Here is a 21,670-nt window from a genome sequence, read left to right as displayed (position 1 = left end):
GCCAAAGTTAGCCGACAATGGGACACAGCCAGGCCATTTTGATTTATGTTCGCTGGTTCCACCCCTAGTAAAATATGTCTGCACGAAGTTGATGCTCCTTAAACAACACGTGCCACAAACAAAGGCATCGTGGACTACCGGCATGCTCCATTGTTGCCAGAAAATGAGCGCGAAATTTTGAATAATTACAGAGTCAGTTGTGAAAACAAGTTGTGCGTTAAACTATTATAAATGCCACGAAACAGAGCACCTCTTTTCGTTATTTCCCAAATGCAAAGGCTGTCGTCAAAAAAGTTTTGCACGAAGATTTTACAGCAATCGTGACAAATGTATCAAGCCAAAACACAATTAAAAAGGAAGGGGGTTTGTCTATAAACAGCTAATCAACACTTTGAATAATTCTCGCAAAAATATGAAGGAATAATTCTCGCAAAAATATGAATTAACGAAAACAAATTGAAAGTTTTGTCAAGATCACATTAGCTATTTACGCATGCGCGAAACCATCAAACCAAAACAAACACTTTCGTTCGAGCACGTTTTTCAAATTTCGCGCTATAGTTGGCCAGCCACGAGGGCCATTGACGAAAGACAAAGTCAAAATTGTTTTCATTGTCTTTGATGCGACTGCAAGGAAAAACAATAAATTATGCAATGCACGCTAGAATGTTGACGCAAGACATTTTAAACAAATTGCACCAACTTGGAATAATTATGGTCTTGCTGTTCCCTAAAATTGTCATACTATCTTTCGTATCATCCGTTAAACTACATAAAACGAAACATTTAAAATACCAATAAATACACAAGACGCCATTGAAGTACACCACAGGTGCTCGAAAAATTAAATTTTATAGAGAAAATGAAAGTTATCATAAAATGCAGAAACAACTAAGGCGACTGAGAGTATTAACCATTTACAAACATTCCTTACAACCCTAGTATTATAACAAAATCTTATTCACCGTTCCAGCCATTTGACTTTTACACACGTGCACTGAACTAGAGAGTCAAACAAAGGCCATGTGCCCAGAACAATAACAACAGACAATGACAATTGTTGTTATAATTTAGCATAGCAAACGTTACTTAAACAGTACGAAGCGGTTAAGAAGACACAGCTTTCAAAAATCAACACAACATTGCCTTATTTGCGTCGTGTTTGAAAACCACTTGCTGTCTAAAATGGAGAATATTTTTTGCGTTGAGAATAAAAATGTTAAGGTAAGAAAAATGACAGGAAGTATTTGTGAGAGGTTATAATTTGGCTAAAAGCGTACATCGATCTTTATCGTTTGCAGGCGAAGAAAAGACAACTTGAACAGAAAAGAAGACAAAAAATAAACGAAAGACTAGAAAAGCTGAAAGTTATTGCAATGAAACAACTAGGAAATGACGTAAGCACAACATAAAAATCACTGGAGTGAACAATTTGAGCTCTATTCTATATCAATGTTGCTAAATTTTGTGCATGCCACGCGCTGACATCATGCCCGCCATTCCATATTTAGTCGAACATTAAGCTTATAGATTCATTATCCTCTGGGCAGGTTGGTTTCTATCCACCAATGGAAAAAGCAGAAATTTTAGAGCTGGCAATAAGATGTTTGGAAGGCAAGCGAGAGCAAGCCGAAAGCGACATTTGCCTTCCTAAAACAAGCACAGCTAAAAGAATCAAACGAAATCCTCTTTCAAAGCTAGAAAACGCTTCTTTAAACACAATACGGTCATCAAATAACAATAAGGCAGAAACTGAATCTACTACACTTCGGATCAAAACAGAATCACAAGAAAATGAACATTCTCAACGACATGTGCCAGTGCGATATAATCTGCTGTCTCCCATGAGATCTTTAAATACGACAGATTATAATGACGATTACATGAAAAGCAACAACTTAAATCAACGATCAGCGGCAAAAACTGGAAAGGATTTTTGGCGTCCTTGGACGATATAAAGCTATTATGCGAAACGTAGGAACGTCTGAGACGATAGCGGCGGGTTTTGAACAAACGAAGAAAATGCTTTAACTTATAAAGTCTATATCAACATTATCATATAATTATCATTATTGTATTTTAAAATATAAGCTATAAGCTATTTTTGGAGCTACCAAATTAAAACGAAAGAAAAAACTTTATTCATTTGGATATGAGATTGACCTTGTAGAAATGCATCAAAGCGCAAACACGAAAAATACAAAGAACTTCTTCTTGAACTTTAGGGGCTGGTGTTAAGTGAGTTTAAATGTATTGCGTTTACATTGCATTAATTCGAAAATTTCATCCCTGATGATAGAAATTAATGGGAATCTTATCTAATAAACACCCGTAATATAAAACATAAAAATCATGTACAGCCCGACAGCAGTAGACTACATATTGCTGAAATTTCAACACGGTTAGGTGAAACAGGGTTGAAATTTGACCACCTGGGGTTGAACCATACAGGGTTGAAAATATACCATATATTCGCGCTTTTGACATAAGAAATGTTTCGTATGAAGGCTAGGCTGAAATTTCAATTCAATTAGCTAACGGGGTTGCAGTTCAGTCAAGGATTGAAAGTGCTCCATGTAATCAGCCCCAAAGAAACTTTAAGGCTAACTTATCAACTAAGTTTCCAAGGAGTATATGAGAGATACTATTCTGTTTTGTTCAACATGCACAACAAATTATTGTTGTGCGTGAAATAATTACTAATTTAACAATACAAAACGATCGACTTATTAAACAAAAAGGTTAATCCTACAAAAAGAAACATTTCCTTTCTCTAGTGTTGTCAATAAAATAAACGTTGAAGCAACAGTATTAAGTTTAAAATGACAGATGTTTTCCAGAGATAAAAATTTCTCAATACATGCAAATATAGAGTTTAATCACTTATGGAATTAATGGTACAAAAAAATATTCAATGGTCAACGAGATACAACGCAATTCACGTGCAAAGATTTTTAGATTAAGCCATTTCCAGACAAATTAACGACAATATTACTCAATTATTCATCATTGATTACATATTAGGCTTATAATGCACCATTTTAATCTAATTTTAATTTTGAAATCATTCCACTGTAAATATGAACAAAATATTATTATCTTCATCATAAAATGCATTCATGATTGCACTAAATTAGAGTTCAAAATGATTTCCTAAGTGCATTACGTCAAACGTATATTATACAAATCTACAAATATATTTTAACCATAAACAAAAATTATTTTTCAACACAACATTACTTGCGAAAATTATATGCGTTTTTTCAATTCCCGCCGGATAAACAAATTAGTGAACTTCAGCAAGAGACATGCTTTACGACAAGAACGGTACATTCGCTACTTTAAGAATTGTGTTTGATTTAAAATGTGAGATTAGTTCTCGATTAAGCGTTCCAGTAGCAAATATATCATCTTCTTAAGCTCACTCTCCATTTACCAGGGACGCCAAACATTCGAACCACTCGATTCCAGTCCACTTAACGCAGTCGATGACGTCATGAAATGGGGACTATAGCAGTTGGATTTCACATTAGATTCTTTCAAAATCACAGACGACGAACCCATTGAAACATTAACGGGACGATTGATCTCAGTGGGGTTAAAACTAGAAGGATAAATAGGGATCGGTGAACTCATAGATGGAGCAAGTCTGTTAGCAGAGAGAGCAATGGGTATTGCAGGCGGTCTCGCGTACAATGGAGCCCGTGATCCTGGAACATTCATTTCAGCGGTTGTACGTAGATTTGCTTTTTGACAGCTCGACGCCATTTGCGACAGTAATTTTGCACGGTTATGATAATCTAAACCAGCATCCGACATAATGTATTGAGTCATTTCACCGGCACAATCGTTGTATCCCAAGCGATATTTTGCAAGCGAGGTCGCGTCACGTAAAAATCCTTGATCACATTTCACCGATTTTAAATAATTAACAGTCAAATCCAAAATGTCTGCCTTCTCCATCTTGGAATACAGAGACGCCTGGAGGTAAAACAGAAAAATCAGAAAAAGATGTGAAATATTTCACTGTAGACCTAATGCTGAGTTTCATTCATGTTTCAACGATCAAAGTTGCTTGATGTAGTGGATTAAATTGCGTCATGCAGTGAATGCTTCGTCTACTTGTCAGTATATTACAAAACGATTAATGAAAACGAAGAAATATCAACTTTGCTTTAACTGATACAAATGCCATCACAAACAGATGAAATTTATAATCATCAATAAGCATTGTGTTGTTCCAATAAATTAGTTTACTTAGAAAATAAACAAAACGCTAAAGGTTGGTACTCATGTCTGATATCAATAAGATAAAGCCAATAGATAAAGCTCCATACAGAAAACCGATGACTCGAATGATGCATATATGCAACGATTCCACACGAGAATCAGCCTTTAGAGGTTTACACAAGCAATGAAAAAGTGAATTATTCTTTTTAAATTCAATTATGCATAAAGAGCTCTGTAAAATTGAAACACAGCACTAATTTGTATTTCTTTGAAGCAGCCGGCCAAGATTAATACATAGTTGTACATTGTTTTTGAGAAAATAAATTATTCATGTCATAAAATTAATCATGTCATGGGGAAATTGGTAGGTGTCAATGACTTACTCAACACCACTAAACTTACATCTTTGTTCAAGGCGTGAAGTACAAGAACTTTCAACTCGTTCAAGCTTTCGTTTATACGCTTTCTTCGTTGCTTTTCAATGAGAGGTTTTGGCCTAAATAAAAGTCAGTGCGAAATCATTAATTTAACGACAATCAATCAAATTTTTTCTAAAAGTATAAAGGCTTAGGATGGAATGTACGAAAAGAATAAAAATCAAAACGTCATTTTCGAGTTTGGGAACAAGCACTGACTAGATATGGTTGCTATCCACGTACAAAATAGACATACGCCATAACATCAAAAACGAAAAATTGACGACGAACATTATGTAGGGTAGGAATGGAATCAAAGGAAGTTAAATTTTTCTTAGGATTTCATATTTTGAAATCTGCAGACGTGTAATGTGCAGATAATTCAATGTGTGTTACCTTTCGTCTGTCAGGTGACTTTATTTCCTCAACCTTGCGCATCTCTTCCAGACCCATAACGACAAAAAAAAATTCCAGTGAAGTCAAAAATGTTACAAATCAAAAGTAAAACGTTTCTTCCGCAAGTAGCAATGTAAAACGACGTCAGATTGTTCGCCGACCACAAGCAAATGTGTGATATTCACAGCTTAGAGTACTTATGATTACAAAGCCAGTTGTCTTAATCGTGGGAAAATCGACGTAGAGCTGCGTTATCATGCGCAAATATTTGCTTGGTAATTGTCTGTCTGTGACACAAGTGTATAAATCAGACAATGTCATGAATTTAAATGACATCGACCGTGGGACCGCTCGACGCTGATTGGCTACGAGTCATAGATGTCGCGCGACGCGATGGGTGCAAGCCGTTCACATTGACAGGCATTGTGAGTAGCGTGAGACTAGTCCATTCTCATTGGTCTACACTCGATTTGATTTGCTTGTAACAATCAAGCCACTTCGAACTCACACTTGTCCAAATCTATTTGGACAGCGGTTTTGTATTTAATGCGATCATCTAATATATAATTGTAGTTATTTAGCAATTAAGCACACTGTGCGTATCCAGCACAGGAGAATCGTAACTATTCAGTCAAGGTATTCTTTTGAAACATGTCCTCTTTGCATGCTGCTTTATTGCCTTACATGATACTTCCTGCTCTGCAATATCAACAAAATTAAAATGCAAAATTCTGTTTATTCTTGTACACCTAGCTATTTGTGAGGGTAGGGACAAAATGTTGAAGTAAAAGGTAAAGAACTGCGAAAAGAGCGAAGAAAAGAAACAATCGCTGAAATTAGGAGAGAATGTTACATTGTGAAAGAAAACTAAATGATATAAAATAAAAGACGAATAGAAACGCTGTTGGCCAGCAGAGTGAATGTTTTTGAATTTAACAGCAAAATTTTCGAAGTTGACTTCCAAAGTGATATAAAGAAAAAATCGAAAAACGACGATCAACACAACAATTTGCGACTTAACACGACCATTTACAGTTAATGATGCAGTGTGCGGAGGCTTAATTCGTTTTGTTTGTAAGCGTTTTTCTTTCTTGTACTCGGTCGTTAAGAAAAAAACCCCCCTCGTGCCTCGACTGTCAAAGGTTGACACCATAAATACTCAAACTTTAAATCTTGTGCAATACGTCAAAGAAGGCGCCATTTAGAGTCATTTAGACCAAAAAAACAATAAACAAACGCCAACCGTTGTGATGACATGTGTACTCAATGCTTGAAATATCATGAATGTATGAGGTGCGCATGAGATCGTTGGAGTGTGTGGGCTTTCGAAAGAAAACTTTCACGTATAAATATCGTTTCCTGACGAACCTTCGGCATGACCTTGAAAGAATGCCGAAAAGAATTGTCCATTTATGAGCAATTATAATCAATGAGCGTTCTGGAGGACAATACCAATAAAACACCGATTTTAGAGAAGCATTCTTAATGTCGATAATTATCATTAATTGGACACTTTGTGATCTAATTATGGTACTAAATAGGAAAAAGCAACAACGATTCTAAGACTCTTTAAAGCGATGATATTCGCTTGAAGAAGCAAGTAGACACAAAAACACCGGCATCACAGCCTCCGCAAAGTCGTAAAACCGCTAAATATGGTAAAAGCCGACAAGGAGCGGTAACAACTACCAAACACAGCTTTTCACAAGCCAATATCGTTAAAACAAGAAAGAATGGTCGGATTGAAACAATCAAAAAGTGACGTAATACGAATAGTCTCACGGACATATCAAATCTCGAAATTAAACAAATTTCACGAAATTATTTTTAAGGAAACGCAATATGGGATATATTAGATACCGAGATGAGAAATAACCGGACCAGCGTTAAATACGATTCGAATTGTACAATACCGTCCTATCACGTTGATGCTTTCTGTAATACTTTGAGTAAGATTGGGTATACGGATGCAAATTCTTTTTCCCCACGTGATCTCACCGATTGGACATATGTTTCCAGAGCAACACTACATAAACAGGAGAATTTAGGAAAGAGTTGTACTCCGAGATCAAAAATGGCAAAGGTCTTGACGTCACATGTATTCTTCGGCAAGGCCGTTATACAAGCAAAGACATTAATGAAAAGAAACATTTGTGAGTGCTTGGAATTGTCACACTGCCAAACATTGCATTTTTATGTCGCTAAGCCAGAATCCCTTTCATGTAAAAACAAAGAAAGTATGTAAATTTGACACAACAACATCATGTACAATGAGAGTATGAAACACGAAAGCCCTTTACCTTATCAAAGTAAGTCTTTCATTTTCTGATTCATGTTCATCGAGCCATTGATTATAATAACGTAGAGACCATCCTTTAACCTGGAAAAAAAGACTTTTGTTAACCGATGGTAAAAAATAAAAGCGCGCTTTAAGCAGTAAGCAAAGTATAAAAATACTCCTGGGAAAAATTCCAGCTTGAACTAAATGGTTGGAAAAACAGACACAACACACTATTTAAATATTTATATCACCAATTCAAGATGGACCTATTCTCGAGAGTAGGTTTCCATTTGCTCTTTGCAAAATTGTCAGCTGGCAATAGATTTTACAGTAAGATAAAGGGCCTGGGAACTACAATAGCACACATTTTTTTACAAAGTAGCAATTCATTTACAGAGCGATATGGTTTTGTCAGAGATTCGATACTTTCGACATATGTGTTTAGAAACAGAAATTAAGGCAGGGGTGTCATAAATTAAATTTAAAAACAATAAATCCTGTTTTAAGGTTCTCAGCCAGTCTCGATTGTCGTGACATGTTGCAAAGATAGATCAACGAATATATTTCAAAACCACACCAACGTATAAGACAGAATTTCTTTAATTATGAGTGAACCGAGATGAAAACAATGACTAGTGGAAGTTAGATTAAATTACTTTCCAGTGAAATATTTCAACGGATAAGCACGGAAATTTCAAACTTAAGATAATCCATACAGTAACATAACTCGTAGGGTGGCATGAGGTCTTCATGCAATAACACACCTCACACATGAGATCTTCATGCAATAACACACCTCACACATGAGATCTTCACACAATAACACACCTCACACATTAGATCTTCATGCAATAACACACCTCACACATGAGATCTTCACACAATAACACACATGAGATCTTCACAATAACACACCTCACATGAGATCATAACACACCTCACACATGAGATCTTCACACAACACACCTCACACATGAGATCTTCATGCAATAACACACCTCACATGAGATCTTCATGCAATAACACACCTCACACATGAGATCTTCATGCACAACACACCTCACACATGAGATCTTCACACATAACACACCTCACACATGAGATCTTCATACAATAACACACCTCACACATGAGATCTTCACACATAACACACCTCACACATGAGATCTTCACACAATAACACACCTCACACATGAGATCTTCACACAATAACACACCTCACACATGAGATCTTCATACAATAACACACCTCACACATGAGATCTGAGATCTTCATGCACAACACACCTCACACATGAGATCTTCATGCAATAACACACCTCACACATGAGATCTTCATGCAATAACACACCTCACATGAGATCTTCATGCACAAACACACCTCACACATGAGATCTTCTGCATAACACACCTCACACATGACTTCACACAATAACACACACATGAGATCTTCATGCACAACACACCTCACACATGAGATCTTCACACAAACACACCTCACACATGAGATCTTCACACAATAACATACCTCACACATGAGATCTTCATGCACACATGCACCTCACACATGAGATCTTCATGCAATAACACACCTCACACATGAGATCTTCATGCACACACACATGAGACACACATAACACACCTCACACATGAGATCTTCATACATAACACACCTCACACATGAGATCTTCATGAGATCAATAACACACCTCACACATGAGATCTTCACACACAACACACCTCACACATGAGATCTTCACACAACACACCTCACATGAGATCTTCACACACAACACACCTCACACATGAGATCTTCATGCAATAACACACCTCACACATGAGATCTTCATGCAATAACACACATGAGATCTTCATGCAATAACACACCTCACACATGAGATCTTCACACAATAACACACCTCACACATGAGATCTTCATGCAATAACACACTCACACATGAGATTCACACATGAGATCACACACACACCTCACATGAGATCTTCATGCACAACACACCTCACACATGAGATCTTCACACATAACACACCTCACACATGAGATCTTCATAATAACATACAACACACCATACCTCACACATGAGATCTTCATGCAATAACATACCTCACATGATCTTCATGCATAACACACCTCACACATGAGATCTTCACACAATAACACACCACACATGAGATCTTCATGCAATATGACTTCACACAATAACACACCTCACACATGAGGTCTTCATGCAATAACATACCTCACACATGAGATCTTCATGCAATAACACACCTCACACATGAGATCTTCATGCAATAACACACCTCACACATGAGATCTTCACACTCACATGAGACACATACCTCACACATGAGATCTTCATGCAATAACACACCTCACACATGAGATCTTCACACAATAACACACCTCACACATGAGATCTTCACACAATAACACCTCACACATGAGATCTTCATGCAATAACACACCTCACACATTAGATCTTCATGCAATAACACACCTCACACATGAGATCTTCATGCAATAACACACCTCACACATGAGATCTTCACACAATAACACACCTCACACATGAGATCTTCATGCAATAACACACCTCACATGAGATCTTCATGCAATAACACACCTCACACATGAGATCTTCACACAATAACACACCTCACACATGAGATCTTCATGCAATAACACACCTCACACATGAGATCTTCACACAATAACACACCTCACACATGAGATCTTCACACACAACCTCACATGAGATCTTCACACATACCTCACACATGAGATCTTCATGCAATAACATACCTCACACATTAGATCTTCATGCAATAACACACCTCACACATGAGATCTTCACACAATAACACACCTCACACATGAGATCTTCACACAACATACCTCACACATGATCTTCACACAATAACACACCTCACACATGAGATCTTCATGCACAACATACCTCACACATGAGATCTTCATAACACACCTCACACATGAGATCTTCATGCAATAACACACCACACATGAGATCTTCACACAATAACACACCTCACACATGAGATCTTCACACACAACATACCTCACACATGAGATCTTCAATAACACACCTCACATGATCTTCACACATAACACACCTCACACATGAGATCTTCACACAACACACCTCACACATGAGATCTTCATGCACAACACACCTCACATGAGATCTTCATGCAATAACACACCTCACACATGAGATCTTCATGCACAACACACCTCACACATGAGATCTTCACACACAACACACCTCACACATGAGATCTTCACACAATAACACACCTCACACATGAGATCTTCATGCACAACACACCTCACATGAGATCTTCACACAAACACACCTCACACATGAGATCTTCACACAATAACACACACACATGAGATCTTCACACAACACACCTCACACATGAGATCTTCACACAATAACACACCTCACACATGAGATCTTCATGCACAACACACCTCACACATGAGATCTTCACACATAACACACCTCACACATGAGATCTTCATGCACAACACACCTCACACATGAGATCTTCACACACAACACACCTCACACATGAGATCTTCACACACATGAGATCTTCACACACACACCTCACACATGAGATCTTCACACACATCACACATGAGATCTTCACACTCACACATGAGATCTTCACACAAACACACCTCACACATGAGATCTTCACACACAACACACCTCACACATGAGATCTTCACACAACACACCTCACACATGATCTTCACACTCACACATGAGATCTTCATGCAATAACACACCTCACACATGAGATCTTCACACAATAACACACCTCACACATGAGATCTTCATACAATAACATACCTCACACATGAGATCTTCATGCAATAACATACCTCACACATGAGATCTTCACACAATAACACACCTCACACAATAACATACCTCACACATGAGATCTTCATACAATAACATACCTCACACATGAGATCTTCATGCAATAACACACCTCACACATGAGATCTTCACACAATAACATACCTCATAAGGTGATAGAAGATCGGATGGTCCTTGAGCAAGAAGGTGGTGTAAGACTAATGAAAAAGGTAAGCTTTCGCCAAGAGCTGGATTGTTGGAGATGTCAACAGCCGTTTGAAATAGTAGAGGTCTTCATAAAAGAAAACATATGTTAAAATCTTTCCCTATTAGCTGCTTATCATTTAACAGGGAATGACCTTAATTTAAGCGTATATTAAGGCCATTGTGATCTTGGAAAAATGCCTGAAAATTTTTCAAATGGGACAACAAAGCCTGCCTAAATAACCTTCGATGTGCTGACTAACTAAAATATATCACGATGTTGTGTGTTGGCTATAAAGACATTATACAAGCCGTCCGTTATTCATACCTAAATGATCGTAGTGTTTTATAAGAACGTCCAAGATCAGAAACACGACGACATAAAGGACCAACGGCAAACTCAATCTAAACCATAGCAAAAAAAAATATTCAAGATCATTGCAGTCTCTGTAAAAATGTGTATAATTATCATGAACTTGTGTACAAGCAAATAACTTTCATAACGCGAATTACTTTCAGCGTAAACACTTGTTTATGGCTCCCCCCTTCCCAAAACATCATACACCACCCCTTTTCCCTCATGCACACAAACATTACAAGACCCATCTTCCCCCATGCAAACGTCATAGACCATCCCTCTTCCATCATACACCCATTATACACCATCCCTCTAACCTCATGTACACAAACATAATACAACACCCATCTTTACTCACACACCAAACACAATAAACACCCCCCCCCCCTACACACAAACATCAAACAAAGAAATGTCTTCTAGTAATAGAAACTAAAACTTCACTCAATCACCAGCCTAATGAGCCTGTATATGTAGTTATCAAAATCATACCTGTGCCATATCTGCGGCCAACCTTAATTTTCCTCCTTCACCCAAATATCGCAATAAACTCACATGACGAACAAACACGTGTAAAATACGAGCGGCCATTTTATTCAATCTGAAATGAAGTACGCCAAAAATATAGTTTCACAGCTTATACCGATATACAATAACTGCTCACGACAAACAAACGTTTGTACAAGCAGACAAATGACTTTACACTCTTTAATTTAATGAAAATTAATACCTGTCTAAAAAGAGTTCTCCACAATTGTAGAGGGACAAGATCTTTCTTTTCAGATGAACAATAAAATCCTAACAAAATCAATGCAACAGCGATTAAGAAAAATTTAGGATAATGTAAAAGTACTGTGTGGGATTTCAATGAATACCTGAAGTTCATTTATATAGGACGAGCATGGTGCTTCGGGGATATCTGAGAGGTTAACAGAGAGCTGAGCACTATAATAGCAATAAATAGATTGAATAAATACAATGTTAAAGTTTGATGAAACGTTAACCCTTGATTCAATTAAAAAATCAACTCATTAAACCCATAGCAAGTTTTTAACCTAATTTAAACCGATTTCATCAAAAAACTTTATAAAATAAGTTGGATTTCCCCGGATTGAAAACCGCAGTCAATCATATCTATCGTTCCCATAACCGATCATATTTATCATTCCAACAACCAATCATATCTTTCGTTCCCACAACCAATCATATCTTTCGTTCCCACAACCAATCATATCTATCGCTCCCACAACCAATCATATCTATCGTTCTCAAAACCAATCATATCTCTCGTTATCACAACCAATCATATCTATCGTTCCCACAACCAATCATATTTATCATTCCCACAACCAATCATATTTATCGTTCCCACAACCAATCATAGTGAATAGCGAGTTCGTAATACAGCAGACGAAATTAAAAGCAAAAAACCTTGAGAAGTCCTCCACGTAAATATTATAAATTATTTCTTCCATTCTTCTCTGCATTGACATGAATAGATGTTCTACGGCATTATCGATCAGTGAAAGAATTTGCTGAAGGAAATGGAAAAAAATTGCAGTAAAAAGTGAAAACAATACTGCAATAACCAGAAAGAGTTGTGAAATTGTATGATAGAGATAATGTTTAACGTAACAAGCACCTACATAAAAACAAATTTCAAAGACATCTAATTATGGAATCAAGTATTTCAACTCTGTGGTTTATTATTTATTAACTAGTCATCTATAATCCTTCCTATGAGAAATCATACTTACTTTTAAGGCGTTGTGTATTGCTTCTACGCCAAGTTTAGGATAATTTAGTTTTCCTAAGATCTAGAATTTATGTAGAAATTCAAACGTCGATCATTCCTTTACAAATAATTAACAAGATGGAAACAATAAGATACCCAAACATTCAAATTCTATAAATAATTATTTTAAATATACACGTTTCATCAATCAATAGGAGACGTAATGAACAGTAAATAAATTCCTTTGATCTCCATATTTTACATAAAAACAGCCAATTAAGAAAACTTAAGGGCAACGACAATGATTCGTTGAACACAAAGAATACAAGACAATACATCGCCCCAGGCCCTATAAGTAATGAAACAAAGTACTCACCTCGATTGTTGACTGATGCAATTCGTACAGCATATTAACTATTGCGGCGTTTTTCATTTGGCTTTCACTGATCTCTATTTCGATTTCGTACGCATCTGGAGAAGTGACGAGCTAAGAAATCACATTACACGGTACAATCAACGAACGTTAAGTGCTTGTGGGGGAGAAATGGCCAAAAAAATGTGCTGTTTACGCAACTTTCTTTGGACAACAGCAGTTTACGTTAACAACTCTGTCAGACATGTAATGTACACAGATGTTTTAGATATAAACAACCCATTCATGAAGTGCTTATGAGAGCAAATTTTACCTTTCAGTTTGATGACTGCATTGCGAAGACCATTTAAAATGAGTTAATAACTTTTCAGTAGAATTTTTTTTACTTTTTTCAGGAGATATTTAACTTTATTGACTATGCGAACACATCACTGTTACATCACAATGAATGATTACAATTTCTAAAATAGTAATTTTTGCCTGCAATGAATCTAACTTTGTGGCATTTATGCACATATTAATCTACTAATTTATTAGTCATTAATAATGTGAAATATCTCGAGAAAGAAATAAAATAAAATAATTCTGCCGAAGAAGTCATTCAGTCATTATAAATGGTCTTTGCAATGCAATCATAAAACTGAACGGTAACATTTGCTTTCATAAGCACTTTAAACATTTTTGACTTCAAAAACTCTCGTGAGCTACATGCATTTCATGATCATATTGCCATGTAAGAAATACTAAAATTGTTCTGATTCTCAAATGAATGACAAAAAAAAACAATAACAAAAAAATTTTGACATCGAAATTTATAAGCATTGTAACCTACCAACTGTTCAGATTTTGCTGTGTACAACTGAAGTGTTTTTTCTACATTTCTTGACACAGAAACACTTAATCCAACGTCGACATTCGCCACATTCATTTCACTAGATTTAAATAATGTTTATTTGAAATGACTACATCTATTTGTAACTGAAGGCTAGATGTAGATGTTTTAATCATTTGTAAAATTCGTGGCAGAACAAGTTTTATAAATTTTCATACACGAGAAAAACAAGCAAACATATACATTGCTGCTTTTCAAGACATTTCTGAACGATGAAATCTTTTACAGTGTACTCGAGGAAAAATAATACATGCGTAAAGAAAATTGGGACGTTCGGGAAAAAACGTAAAGATTGAATAAGCAGGCAAAAATATAGAACATAATACAACGAAAGGCAAGCCGTCGACTGCTGCCAGTATCTCGCGCAACTATAACAACATTCAGTTATAAAACGTGTCCGAAAAAGAAGTCGCCTCCTCATGGATCTTTGCAATTCATGAATTTCCTACTGCAAATTTTGTTTGGCATAAGTATTTACTTGTACATACAAATAGGTCAAGATGTAAAACATGTTTTCACTAAACAATAAAAACCAACAAGAAACTTCTCACGAGCTGCTCATAAACTGCAAATAACAAATCTTTTTTTAGAAAAGCCTTGTCTAAAACTGACGACATTCTCTCCCTTTTTGTTCATGCACGGAAAATTGAAAAAATTTGTCCTTAATACCTTGCAATAGTTTTCACGATTCCAGCCACGTCTTCTTTCGATGGAGGAGCCTGGGCTCCAGCAGGAAACACGAGATTGATGGGATCGAAGAGTCGAGAGAGCGAGCGCGAAAGATAAGCGCTCTCGAATCCCGATAACGAGTTCCGTAACAGATCTTCGGGACTACACAAAATAGCATATTAAATATATAATGCTCCATCGTTGTTTACTAAGTTATCTCAGTAGACATGGGGTAGACTGCTGGCAAGTTTAGTTTCGCTATGTAAATTTTACATCATTTGCATTGTTTAGAAATCTAATGTTTTTACAGTGATGTACACCTAAATATATACATAGCATGACTCAAGGGCTGGCTACGTCACCAGGAGCAGCAAATCTGGGGGGGGGCACTGGGAACAACAAATCTGTCGGGGGGTCACTGGGAACCGCAGATCAAGAGAACCTGGATGAAACTTTGATGATATAAAACGTAAATGTTAGTCAGACTAAACTGAAAAAACAGACAAAAGTTAAACTGAAGTGAACGCAAACCAATAATGACGACATTTGACATTACATCCCAATATCTGACAAACAATAAAATTGTAAATGTTTGTAGATCGCCCAGGTTAGCAGAGTCCTGAGAAGGACCGTTGCTCTTGATGTTGACTGACGTTTCGACAACCTTAGCGGAAGTCATCTTCCATGACAAGTGGAGTTCAAACCATTCACTTCAATAAAATTGTACCTTATATCCGATTCTTGATATATATGAAAGACGCCATAAACAACCTCGGCGACTCCACCCGTGTACAAATTATTCGCGCTGTTTGTTAAATGAAATTGCCGTAGACGCGCCCACAGTTCATTGTACAATCGAAGCAACTTAGGATATTCCCCTTCAAAAGCTTGTTTTAGAAACGGCGATTCTATAAAACAAGACATCTTTCATGAATGCAAAGACATTTTAGAACTGTTACGATTAAATGAAGCATTTTTATATTCAAGTCTTACTATTTGCTGCAGAAGTAAGTTCTTCTCGTAATGTTTCAGTGAATAACTTCCAAAATGACAAAACTTTACTTTTCTTATTTTCCTATAGTGAAAAAACTGTTGTTAATTTTGACGTGTAAACTGCAAAGTTCAATAAAATACATCGAGAACATAAACAGAAATGGATAGAAGTAAAATATTAAATTTTCTAGCACCAGATTTACTCATGAAATGCTTCAATGAAAGTTAATCTGCATGAATATCATAATTTGATACAAATTGTACATTCTTAACTGTTCGTCATCACGACTTCCTGAGAAGGACTTTTGGAGTCAGAGTTGACCCTTCGACATCCTTGGCGGTGGTTAATAATGGTCGTCATCTTCAGAGTCAACTCTGGCACCAACAGTCTTTCTCTGGACTACCCTAATGTGCACAATTAATATATATACACAATTATTTATATACAAATTATGACCTCATTCGGAATAACTTGGATGTCCGGCTAAACTTTATGAAGTAAACGACAAAACGCTGTCAAAAACACTCAGGATCGTTCTTCTTTGAAAGTTTAAAATTGTACGACATGATCTGCAGCGGAAGTTCTTTAATGTACCAGACCTCTGACATGAATATACACCACAATACCTTAAGAAATTCCTCCATAAAGCAAACATGCGTAACTGGATCTCTTTTCTTTGAAAGAACTTTAAGGAGATGATGAATCTAATGGATAGCAAAGAACACTTAGTGGATACATGGGGACTATAACTGATGACGTCAGCAAAGAATATATGGGCACCTTTCCACAGTAACTATAAATCTTATCCATCAGTTTCTCCATTCCAGTCCACAAAGTTGCTCGCCACATAGCCGTGTTTCCTGGGGCGGGAACGGCGGCGCGACCTGGACCCGAGTTTCCTATATAATGAGATCATTGTGATCAGTCAACATGTATAAACAAGATAGTTCGCATTACTATGACGTCGACCGGAAGTTTATGAAACGTTTTACACCAATAAGAGTTCTTGTCCCAGTCCTATAATATTACTTGATAGCTCAGCTAGGCATAACGTCAGAAGAAAACATCCGGTACAACGAGGACTTGTGAGAAATGCAAAATAGTTGTATGATAAGTCTGACCAGCAGTAAACCAGCATGAATGCTACCCATAAAATTCTTGGCTTGTGCGTTTGTGCGTACACGCCAACAACATGATGACTACCGCTGACATTGTCGAAACGTCAGTCAACATCAATATCAACATTCCTTCTCAGGACTCTGCTAACCTTGACGATCTACATCTACAAACATCTAACATTTTGTTTTTCTAACAGCAACATTAAGCTAAACTAAATATAGAGCCTTGCCATTGAGATTGCAACGAAGCTCTGAACCAAATACAGAATCCAAATCTACATTTAAGACGGAAATTAATACGGGCTCCAATTTGCAATAAGTCAATTACATTAACAGAATCGTAATAAAGTGAATGGTTGGAACTCGAGAGTATTATAGATCGTCCAGGTTAGTAAAGATTACCGCTGAGGTTGTTGAAATGTCATTAAACATCAACACAAACGGTCCTTCTCAGGACTTTACTAACCAGGACGATCTACATCAACAAGCATGTATTAACTCATCATGATGAATTCTACAGCCACTTCACCTGTTCTACAATATTTCTGCGTTATTTTTCTTGTCAGTATCAGAATCATCGACCTCGAATCTTTAGTACAGTATTTAAGACCGCTAGTAACATTACAAATTGGATTTCTATTTAGCTACATACCATTTTGTGAATACATAAGATTGTTTATATCTAATGTATTTTTAATGTGCGTTCGAAACTCTCCTCTCTCCAATTCAACCAACGTTTCGATGGTCTCGTGTAAAACGCCAAGATTATGAAATACTTGAAGGGCAGTAGCAACCTGCGTCTGGTTCTGTTTTTTGAAAAGATGATGATAGTGAAGAAGAAAATAACGATGACCGACTAATTTTACGGCTGTCTAAAAAGTACTATATTGTCATGCGATGCATCCTAACCTTTTGAGACCTTAAACATCAAACATCATTTGCATTCTCAAAAATCTTTTAACACTTTTTGTGCCATTTACAGGTACAAGGTTCGTACCGGAGAGTATCGTTTCATGCATGTTTGTAGATGTAGATCGTCCTGGTTAGTAGAGTCCTGAGAAGGACTGTTGGTATTGGCGTTGACTGACGTTTTGACAACCTTAGCGGTAGTCATCTTTAGAATCAAATGAGGAGAACAAGAACAAGTTAATTCTCACTTAACTCCGATAATAATTACCGTCAGGTTGCCAACCCCCACACACACCAACACTAACAGTCCTTGTCAGGACTCACACCAACCTGGACTGATGTATATCTATTAGAGATCGATCAAAAACAGACTTTGACCGGAGACATTTTGGCCGCTATTTTGATCAGAAACACGTAACATTTAGTGAGACGTCATAATTGGCAACACGTGATCTGGTGAATACGTTGAACTGAATACGAAACTGGATTCACTTACTTTAGGGTACGCCTACCCAAACTGGATAAAACTTACCTTTACTTGCATGTAAAGGTAAACATTCCTATATAGTGCATAAGCCAAGTTTCATCGCAAGACACGACTTAACTTAGAGTTGATATTTCTTTGGCCCATGCATGAAAAGATTGGAACTAGTTAAGCGAGTTATGCTCGGTTTAATAAATGAATAGCACATTGCACAACACACGCAACTTATGTAACCAAGCCCTAACTTACGTAACGTCCAATAAATGTCTTCTCATCTTACCAAGTTATGCATTCCTTGCGTGAGCATATTTTCAGCTTGTGAGGTCACCTCTGTCCTTGCTTTTCTTGTAAATTCAATATCTTTATGTAAGACCTAAGGTAGATAGGTAGACTAGTTTATAAAGTAAATGGTTTGAGCCCGGGAGTATCGTTACATGTTTGTAAATGTAGATCGTCCAGGTTGGTATAGTCCTTCTCAGGAAGTTTATATTAATCATGAATGAATGTAAATGCAATTATAAGCCTCTGCATATAATGATGCAAAGTAGCAAAAATCTCATTGATATACATGCAAAATAACACAACAAAAATAATAAAATACCTCAATGCCATCTAAATCTACACCTTCCATTAAATAACCTAGAAAAAAATATTACATTTGATTGCTTGACTATCAAAAAAAATGAAGCAAGTTTTTAGAAACATGTGTAATACTTCAAGTAACCTAGTTCATTAAGACTTTGAGCTGCCTTGGTTGTCTCTTTAATCCCTCCTTTTAATTGACTTTCAAGACGTCTTGTGAGATAACTTATCCTGATTACCCGACGCAACAGATCACATGTTGTCTGAAAGGCAATCAAATAATGTACACAATGAGCAGTGATTGGCACCAGGTAACCTTTAAAACAAATTATTAGAGGGCATAGCAATCTGGGGGGTTGGGGGTTGGGGATTGGTGAACCAGACCACCCCAAGCATTGTTCTGTAGGCAAAAATTGTTCCTCTATTGGTAGTTTTGAACAAAATTTTAATTCATTAATACTAACTAAACCCAAACTAGGACCACGCCATACCCAATTTGTTGCCATATTTCATGTCCATACCCCCTCAAAAACAAAGACTTTGCCACCCCCCTGGAAACAAGTGTGATTTAATGATTAGTTATGACAAAGACTAGGCATAACAAAAAGTCTGTTGAATTAGTATAACTAGTATTATCTTGAGGTGGTCTATTTAACATGAATGACCAGTCATTATCAAAGAAAGATTTTTAAAAAGCATGTGCCCAATTAGAATTGGTCAAGTTATCAATTATTGTTTATAAAAACACTGCTTGTGATACATACTTGTAACCTGCGTAGCTGTAATGTTCTTGCACGGATTTTTTCATACGGTTCACTAATCTGTTGGTGTATTCTAATTGAAGAGAAAAGATCATTTAAGTGCAACTGTAGTTATGCTAACAAAATTTTACATGGCGAAATTGGGCACCTTTCAAGTGACAATTGCAAAGATGTAATTCTTGAGGTCATCATTTGCAAAACACCTGGAAGGGTATAAATATGTTGAACAAAATTGATTTTAATCAGCAATGTATATTTAATAAAAGATATATATGTAGTGATTTTTTTCAACATCCCTATGGATGAATCTGTAGTTTTTCTGACTTTTTCAACATCACTACATATATTTATGCTCTGCTCTCGGGCATCAAGCACTGTTTTATACAGAGAATCATAACATATAAACTTCCTAATAAAAAATATTGATAGACAATATAATAATTAATGAACAACAAGTTTGTGAACTGCAAAGGAAATTTATCAGCTAACAATAATGAAGTCGATGAATATACTAAAAAGCCACAACTGAAAATTTGTGTAAAATTATTAATAGCATGTTTTTTTAACACTTATTATTCCCGACCACAATACATGTTGCATGCTAAGTAATGCTACCTTCTTGCGCTGATACTGATAGCCTATCATTAAAAATACCTTCCAATGTTTCTATACCAGTCGCCTGCTGTAAAAGATCCTCGTGTCTGGATACAACCTAATAATAGAAACTAGAAACATGACCTTTTCATTATAGATTGCACAAAATAAACATGTAGACATATAAAGAAAGGAGTAACATTTTACAAAACCTGTGAATGTAGTTCTTTATCAAGCAGGCGTATACCGTCAGCCAATTTTTCCAGACAGTCTCCAATTGCTTTACTTTCAATGACATTGTTTGCATAACCCTTAGCATCAAAATCCTTCTCCAGAAACATTTCAAATGTGTCTATAATGATGACAAGACAAGAACACCATCATTGATTAGATGCAATACTCACGATGAAATACTCAATTCAATAACAAATTACAGGTTTAATTCAAGTGGACAAATTACAAGATACAATGACTGACAACTGTCTGTCAGGACAACAACAAATTAAGAATAACTGACCACACACAGATGATATTTATACCATATTCAAAATTTTTTTGTATTAGATATCATGTCTTGTTTAAAAATCATAACAATTCAATGTGAAATGTTACCGTCTTCACGTAAAATCTTCAAAACATCCGAGCCTTCTAAATTCATTGTTTCGCCCGCCATCTTTGAAATTTGGCGGAGTTAATTGCCGCCACGTCTTCTGGTATGTTTTGCCGTACGGAGACAAACTCCCTACCGTAAGCCTAC

General features: G+C 36.4%; 3 protein-coding genes across 3 annotated transcripts; 1 reads left to right on the top strand and 2 right to left on the bottom strand.

The window, feature by feature from the left end:
- Positions 1 to 855: 855 nt before the first annotated feature.
- On the top strand, positions 856 to 2,141 carry LOC124434377. Its single transcript, XM_046984265.1, has 3 exons — positions 856 to 1,224; positions 1,302 to 1,397; positions 1,551 to 2,141. The coding sequence occupies exons 1-3, from the start codon at positions 1,186 to 1,188 to the stop codon at positions 1,956 to 1,958; spliced, it is 543 nt and encodes a 180-aa protein (XP_046840221.1). The 5' UTR covers positions 856 to 1,185; the 3' UTR covers positions 1,959 to 2,141.
- Positions 2,142 to 2,861: 720 nt separating this feature from the next.
- On the bottom strand, positions 2,862 to 4,907 carry LOC124434155 (transcription factor HES-4-A-like). The gene is made up of 3 exons (XM_046984038.1): positions 4,903 to 4,907; positions 4,633 to 4,726; positions 2,862 to 3,981 (listed from the first exon to the last, which is right to left on the bottom strand). Exons 1-3 carry the CDS (start codon positions 4,905 to 4,907, stop codon positions 3,433 to 3,435), a joined length of 648 nt encoding a protein of 215 aa, XP_046839994.1. The 3' UTR covers positions 2,862 to 3,432.
- A 1,937-nt stretch (positions 4,908 to 6,844) lies between these two features.
- On the bottom strand, positions 6,845 to 21,621 carry LOC124434054 (conserved oligomeric Golgi complex subunit 5-like). Its single transcript, XM_046983911.1, has 25 exons — positions 21,526 to 21,621; positions 21,126 to 21,265; positions 20,974 to 21,031; positions 20,468 to 20,522; positions 20,323 to 20,392; positions 19,701 to 19,821; positions 19,578 to 19,615; positions 19,257 to 19,349; positions 18,236 to 18,389; positions 17,246 to 17,364; positions 17,092 to 17,169; positions 16,465 to 16,546; positions 16,199 to 16,379; positions 15,472 to 15,633; positions 14,743 to 14,842; positions 13,914 to 14,024; positions 13,560 to 13,619; positions 13,234 to 13,337; positions 12,678 to 12,747; positions 12,533 to 12,600; positions 12,295 to 12,403; positions 11,773 to 11,849; positions 11,406 to 11,532; positions 7,343 to 7,422; positions 6,845 to 7,068 (listed from the first exon to the last, which is right to left on the bottom strand). Exons 1-25 carry the CDS (start codon positions 21,584 to 21,586, stop codon positions 6,963 to 6,965), a joined length of 2,424 nt encoding a protein of 807 aa, XP_046839867.1. The 5' UTR covers positions 21,587 to 21,621; the 3' UTR covers positions 6,845 to 6,962.
- Positions 21,622 to 21,670: the final 49 nt, after the last annotated feature.

This window comes from Xenia sp. Carnegie-2017, unplaced genomic scaffold (assembly GCF_021976095.1).
Source record: "Xenia sp. Carnegie-2017 unplaced genomic scaffold, XeniaSp_v1 HiC_scaffold_14, whole genome shotgun sequence".
NCBI lineage: Eukaryota > Metazoa > Cnidaria > Anthozoa > Malacalcyonacea > Xeniidae > Xenia > Xenia sp. Carnegie-2017.
Note: the sequence above shows the minus strand (reverse complement) of the source record. Positions and strands in the feature narration are given on the sequence as shown.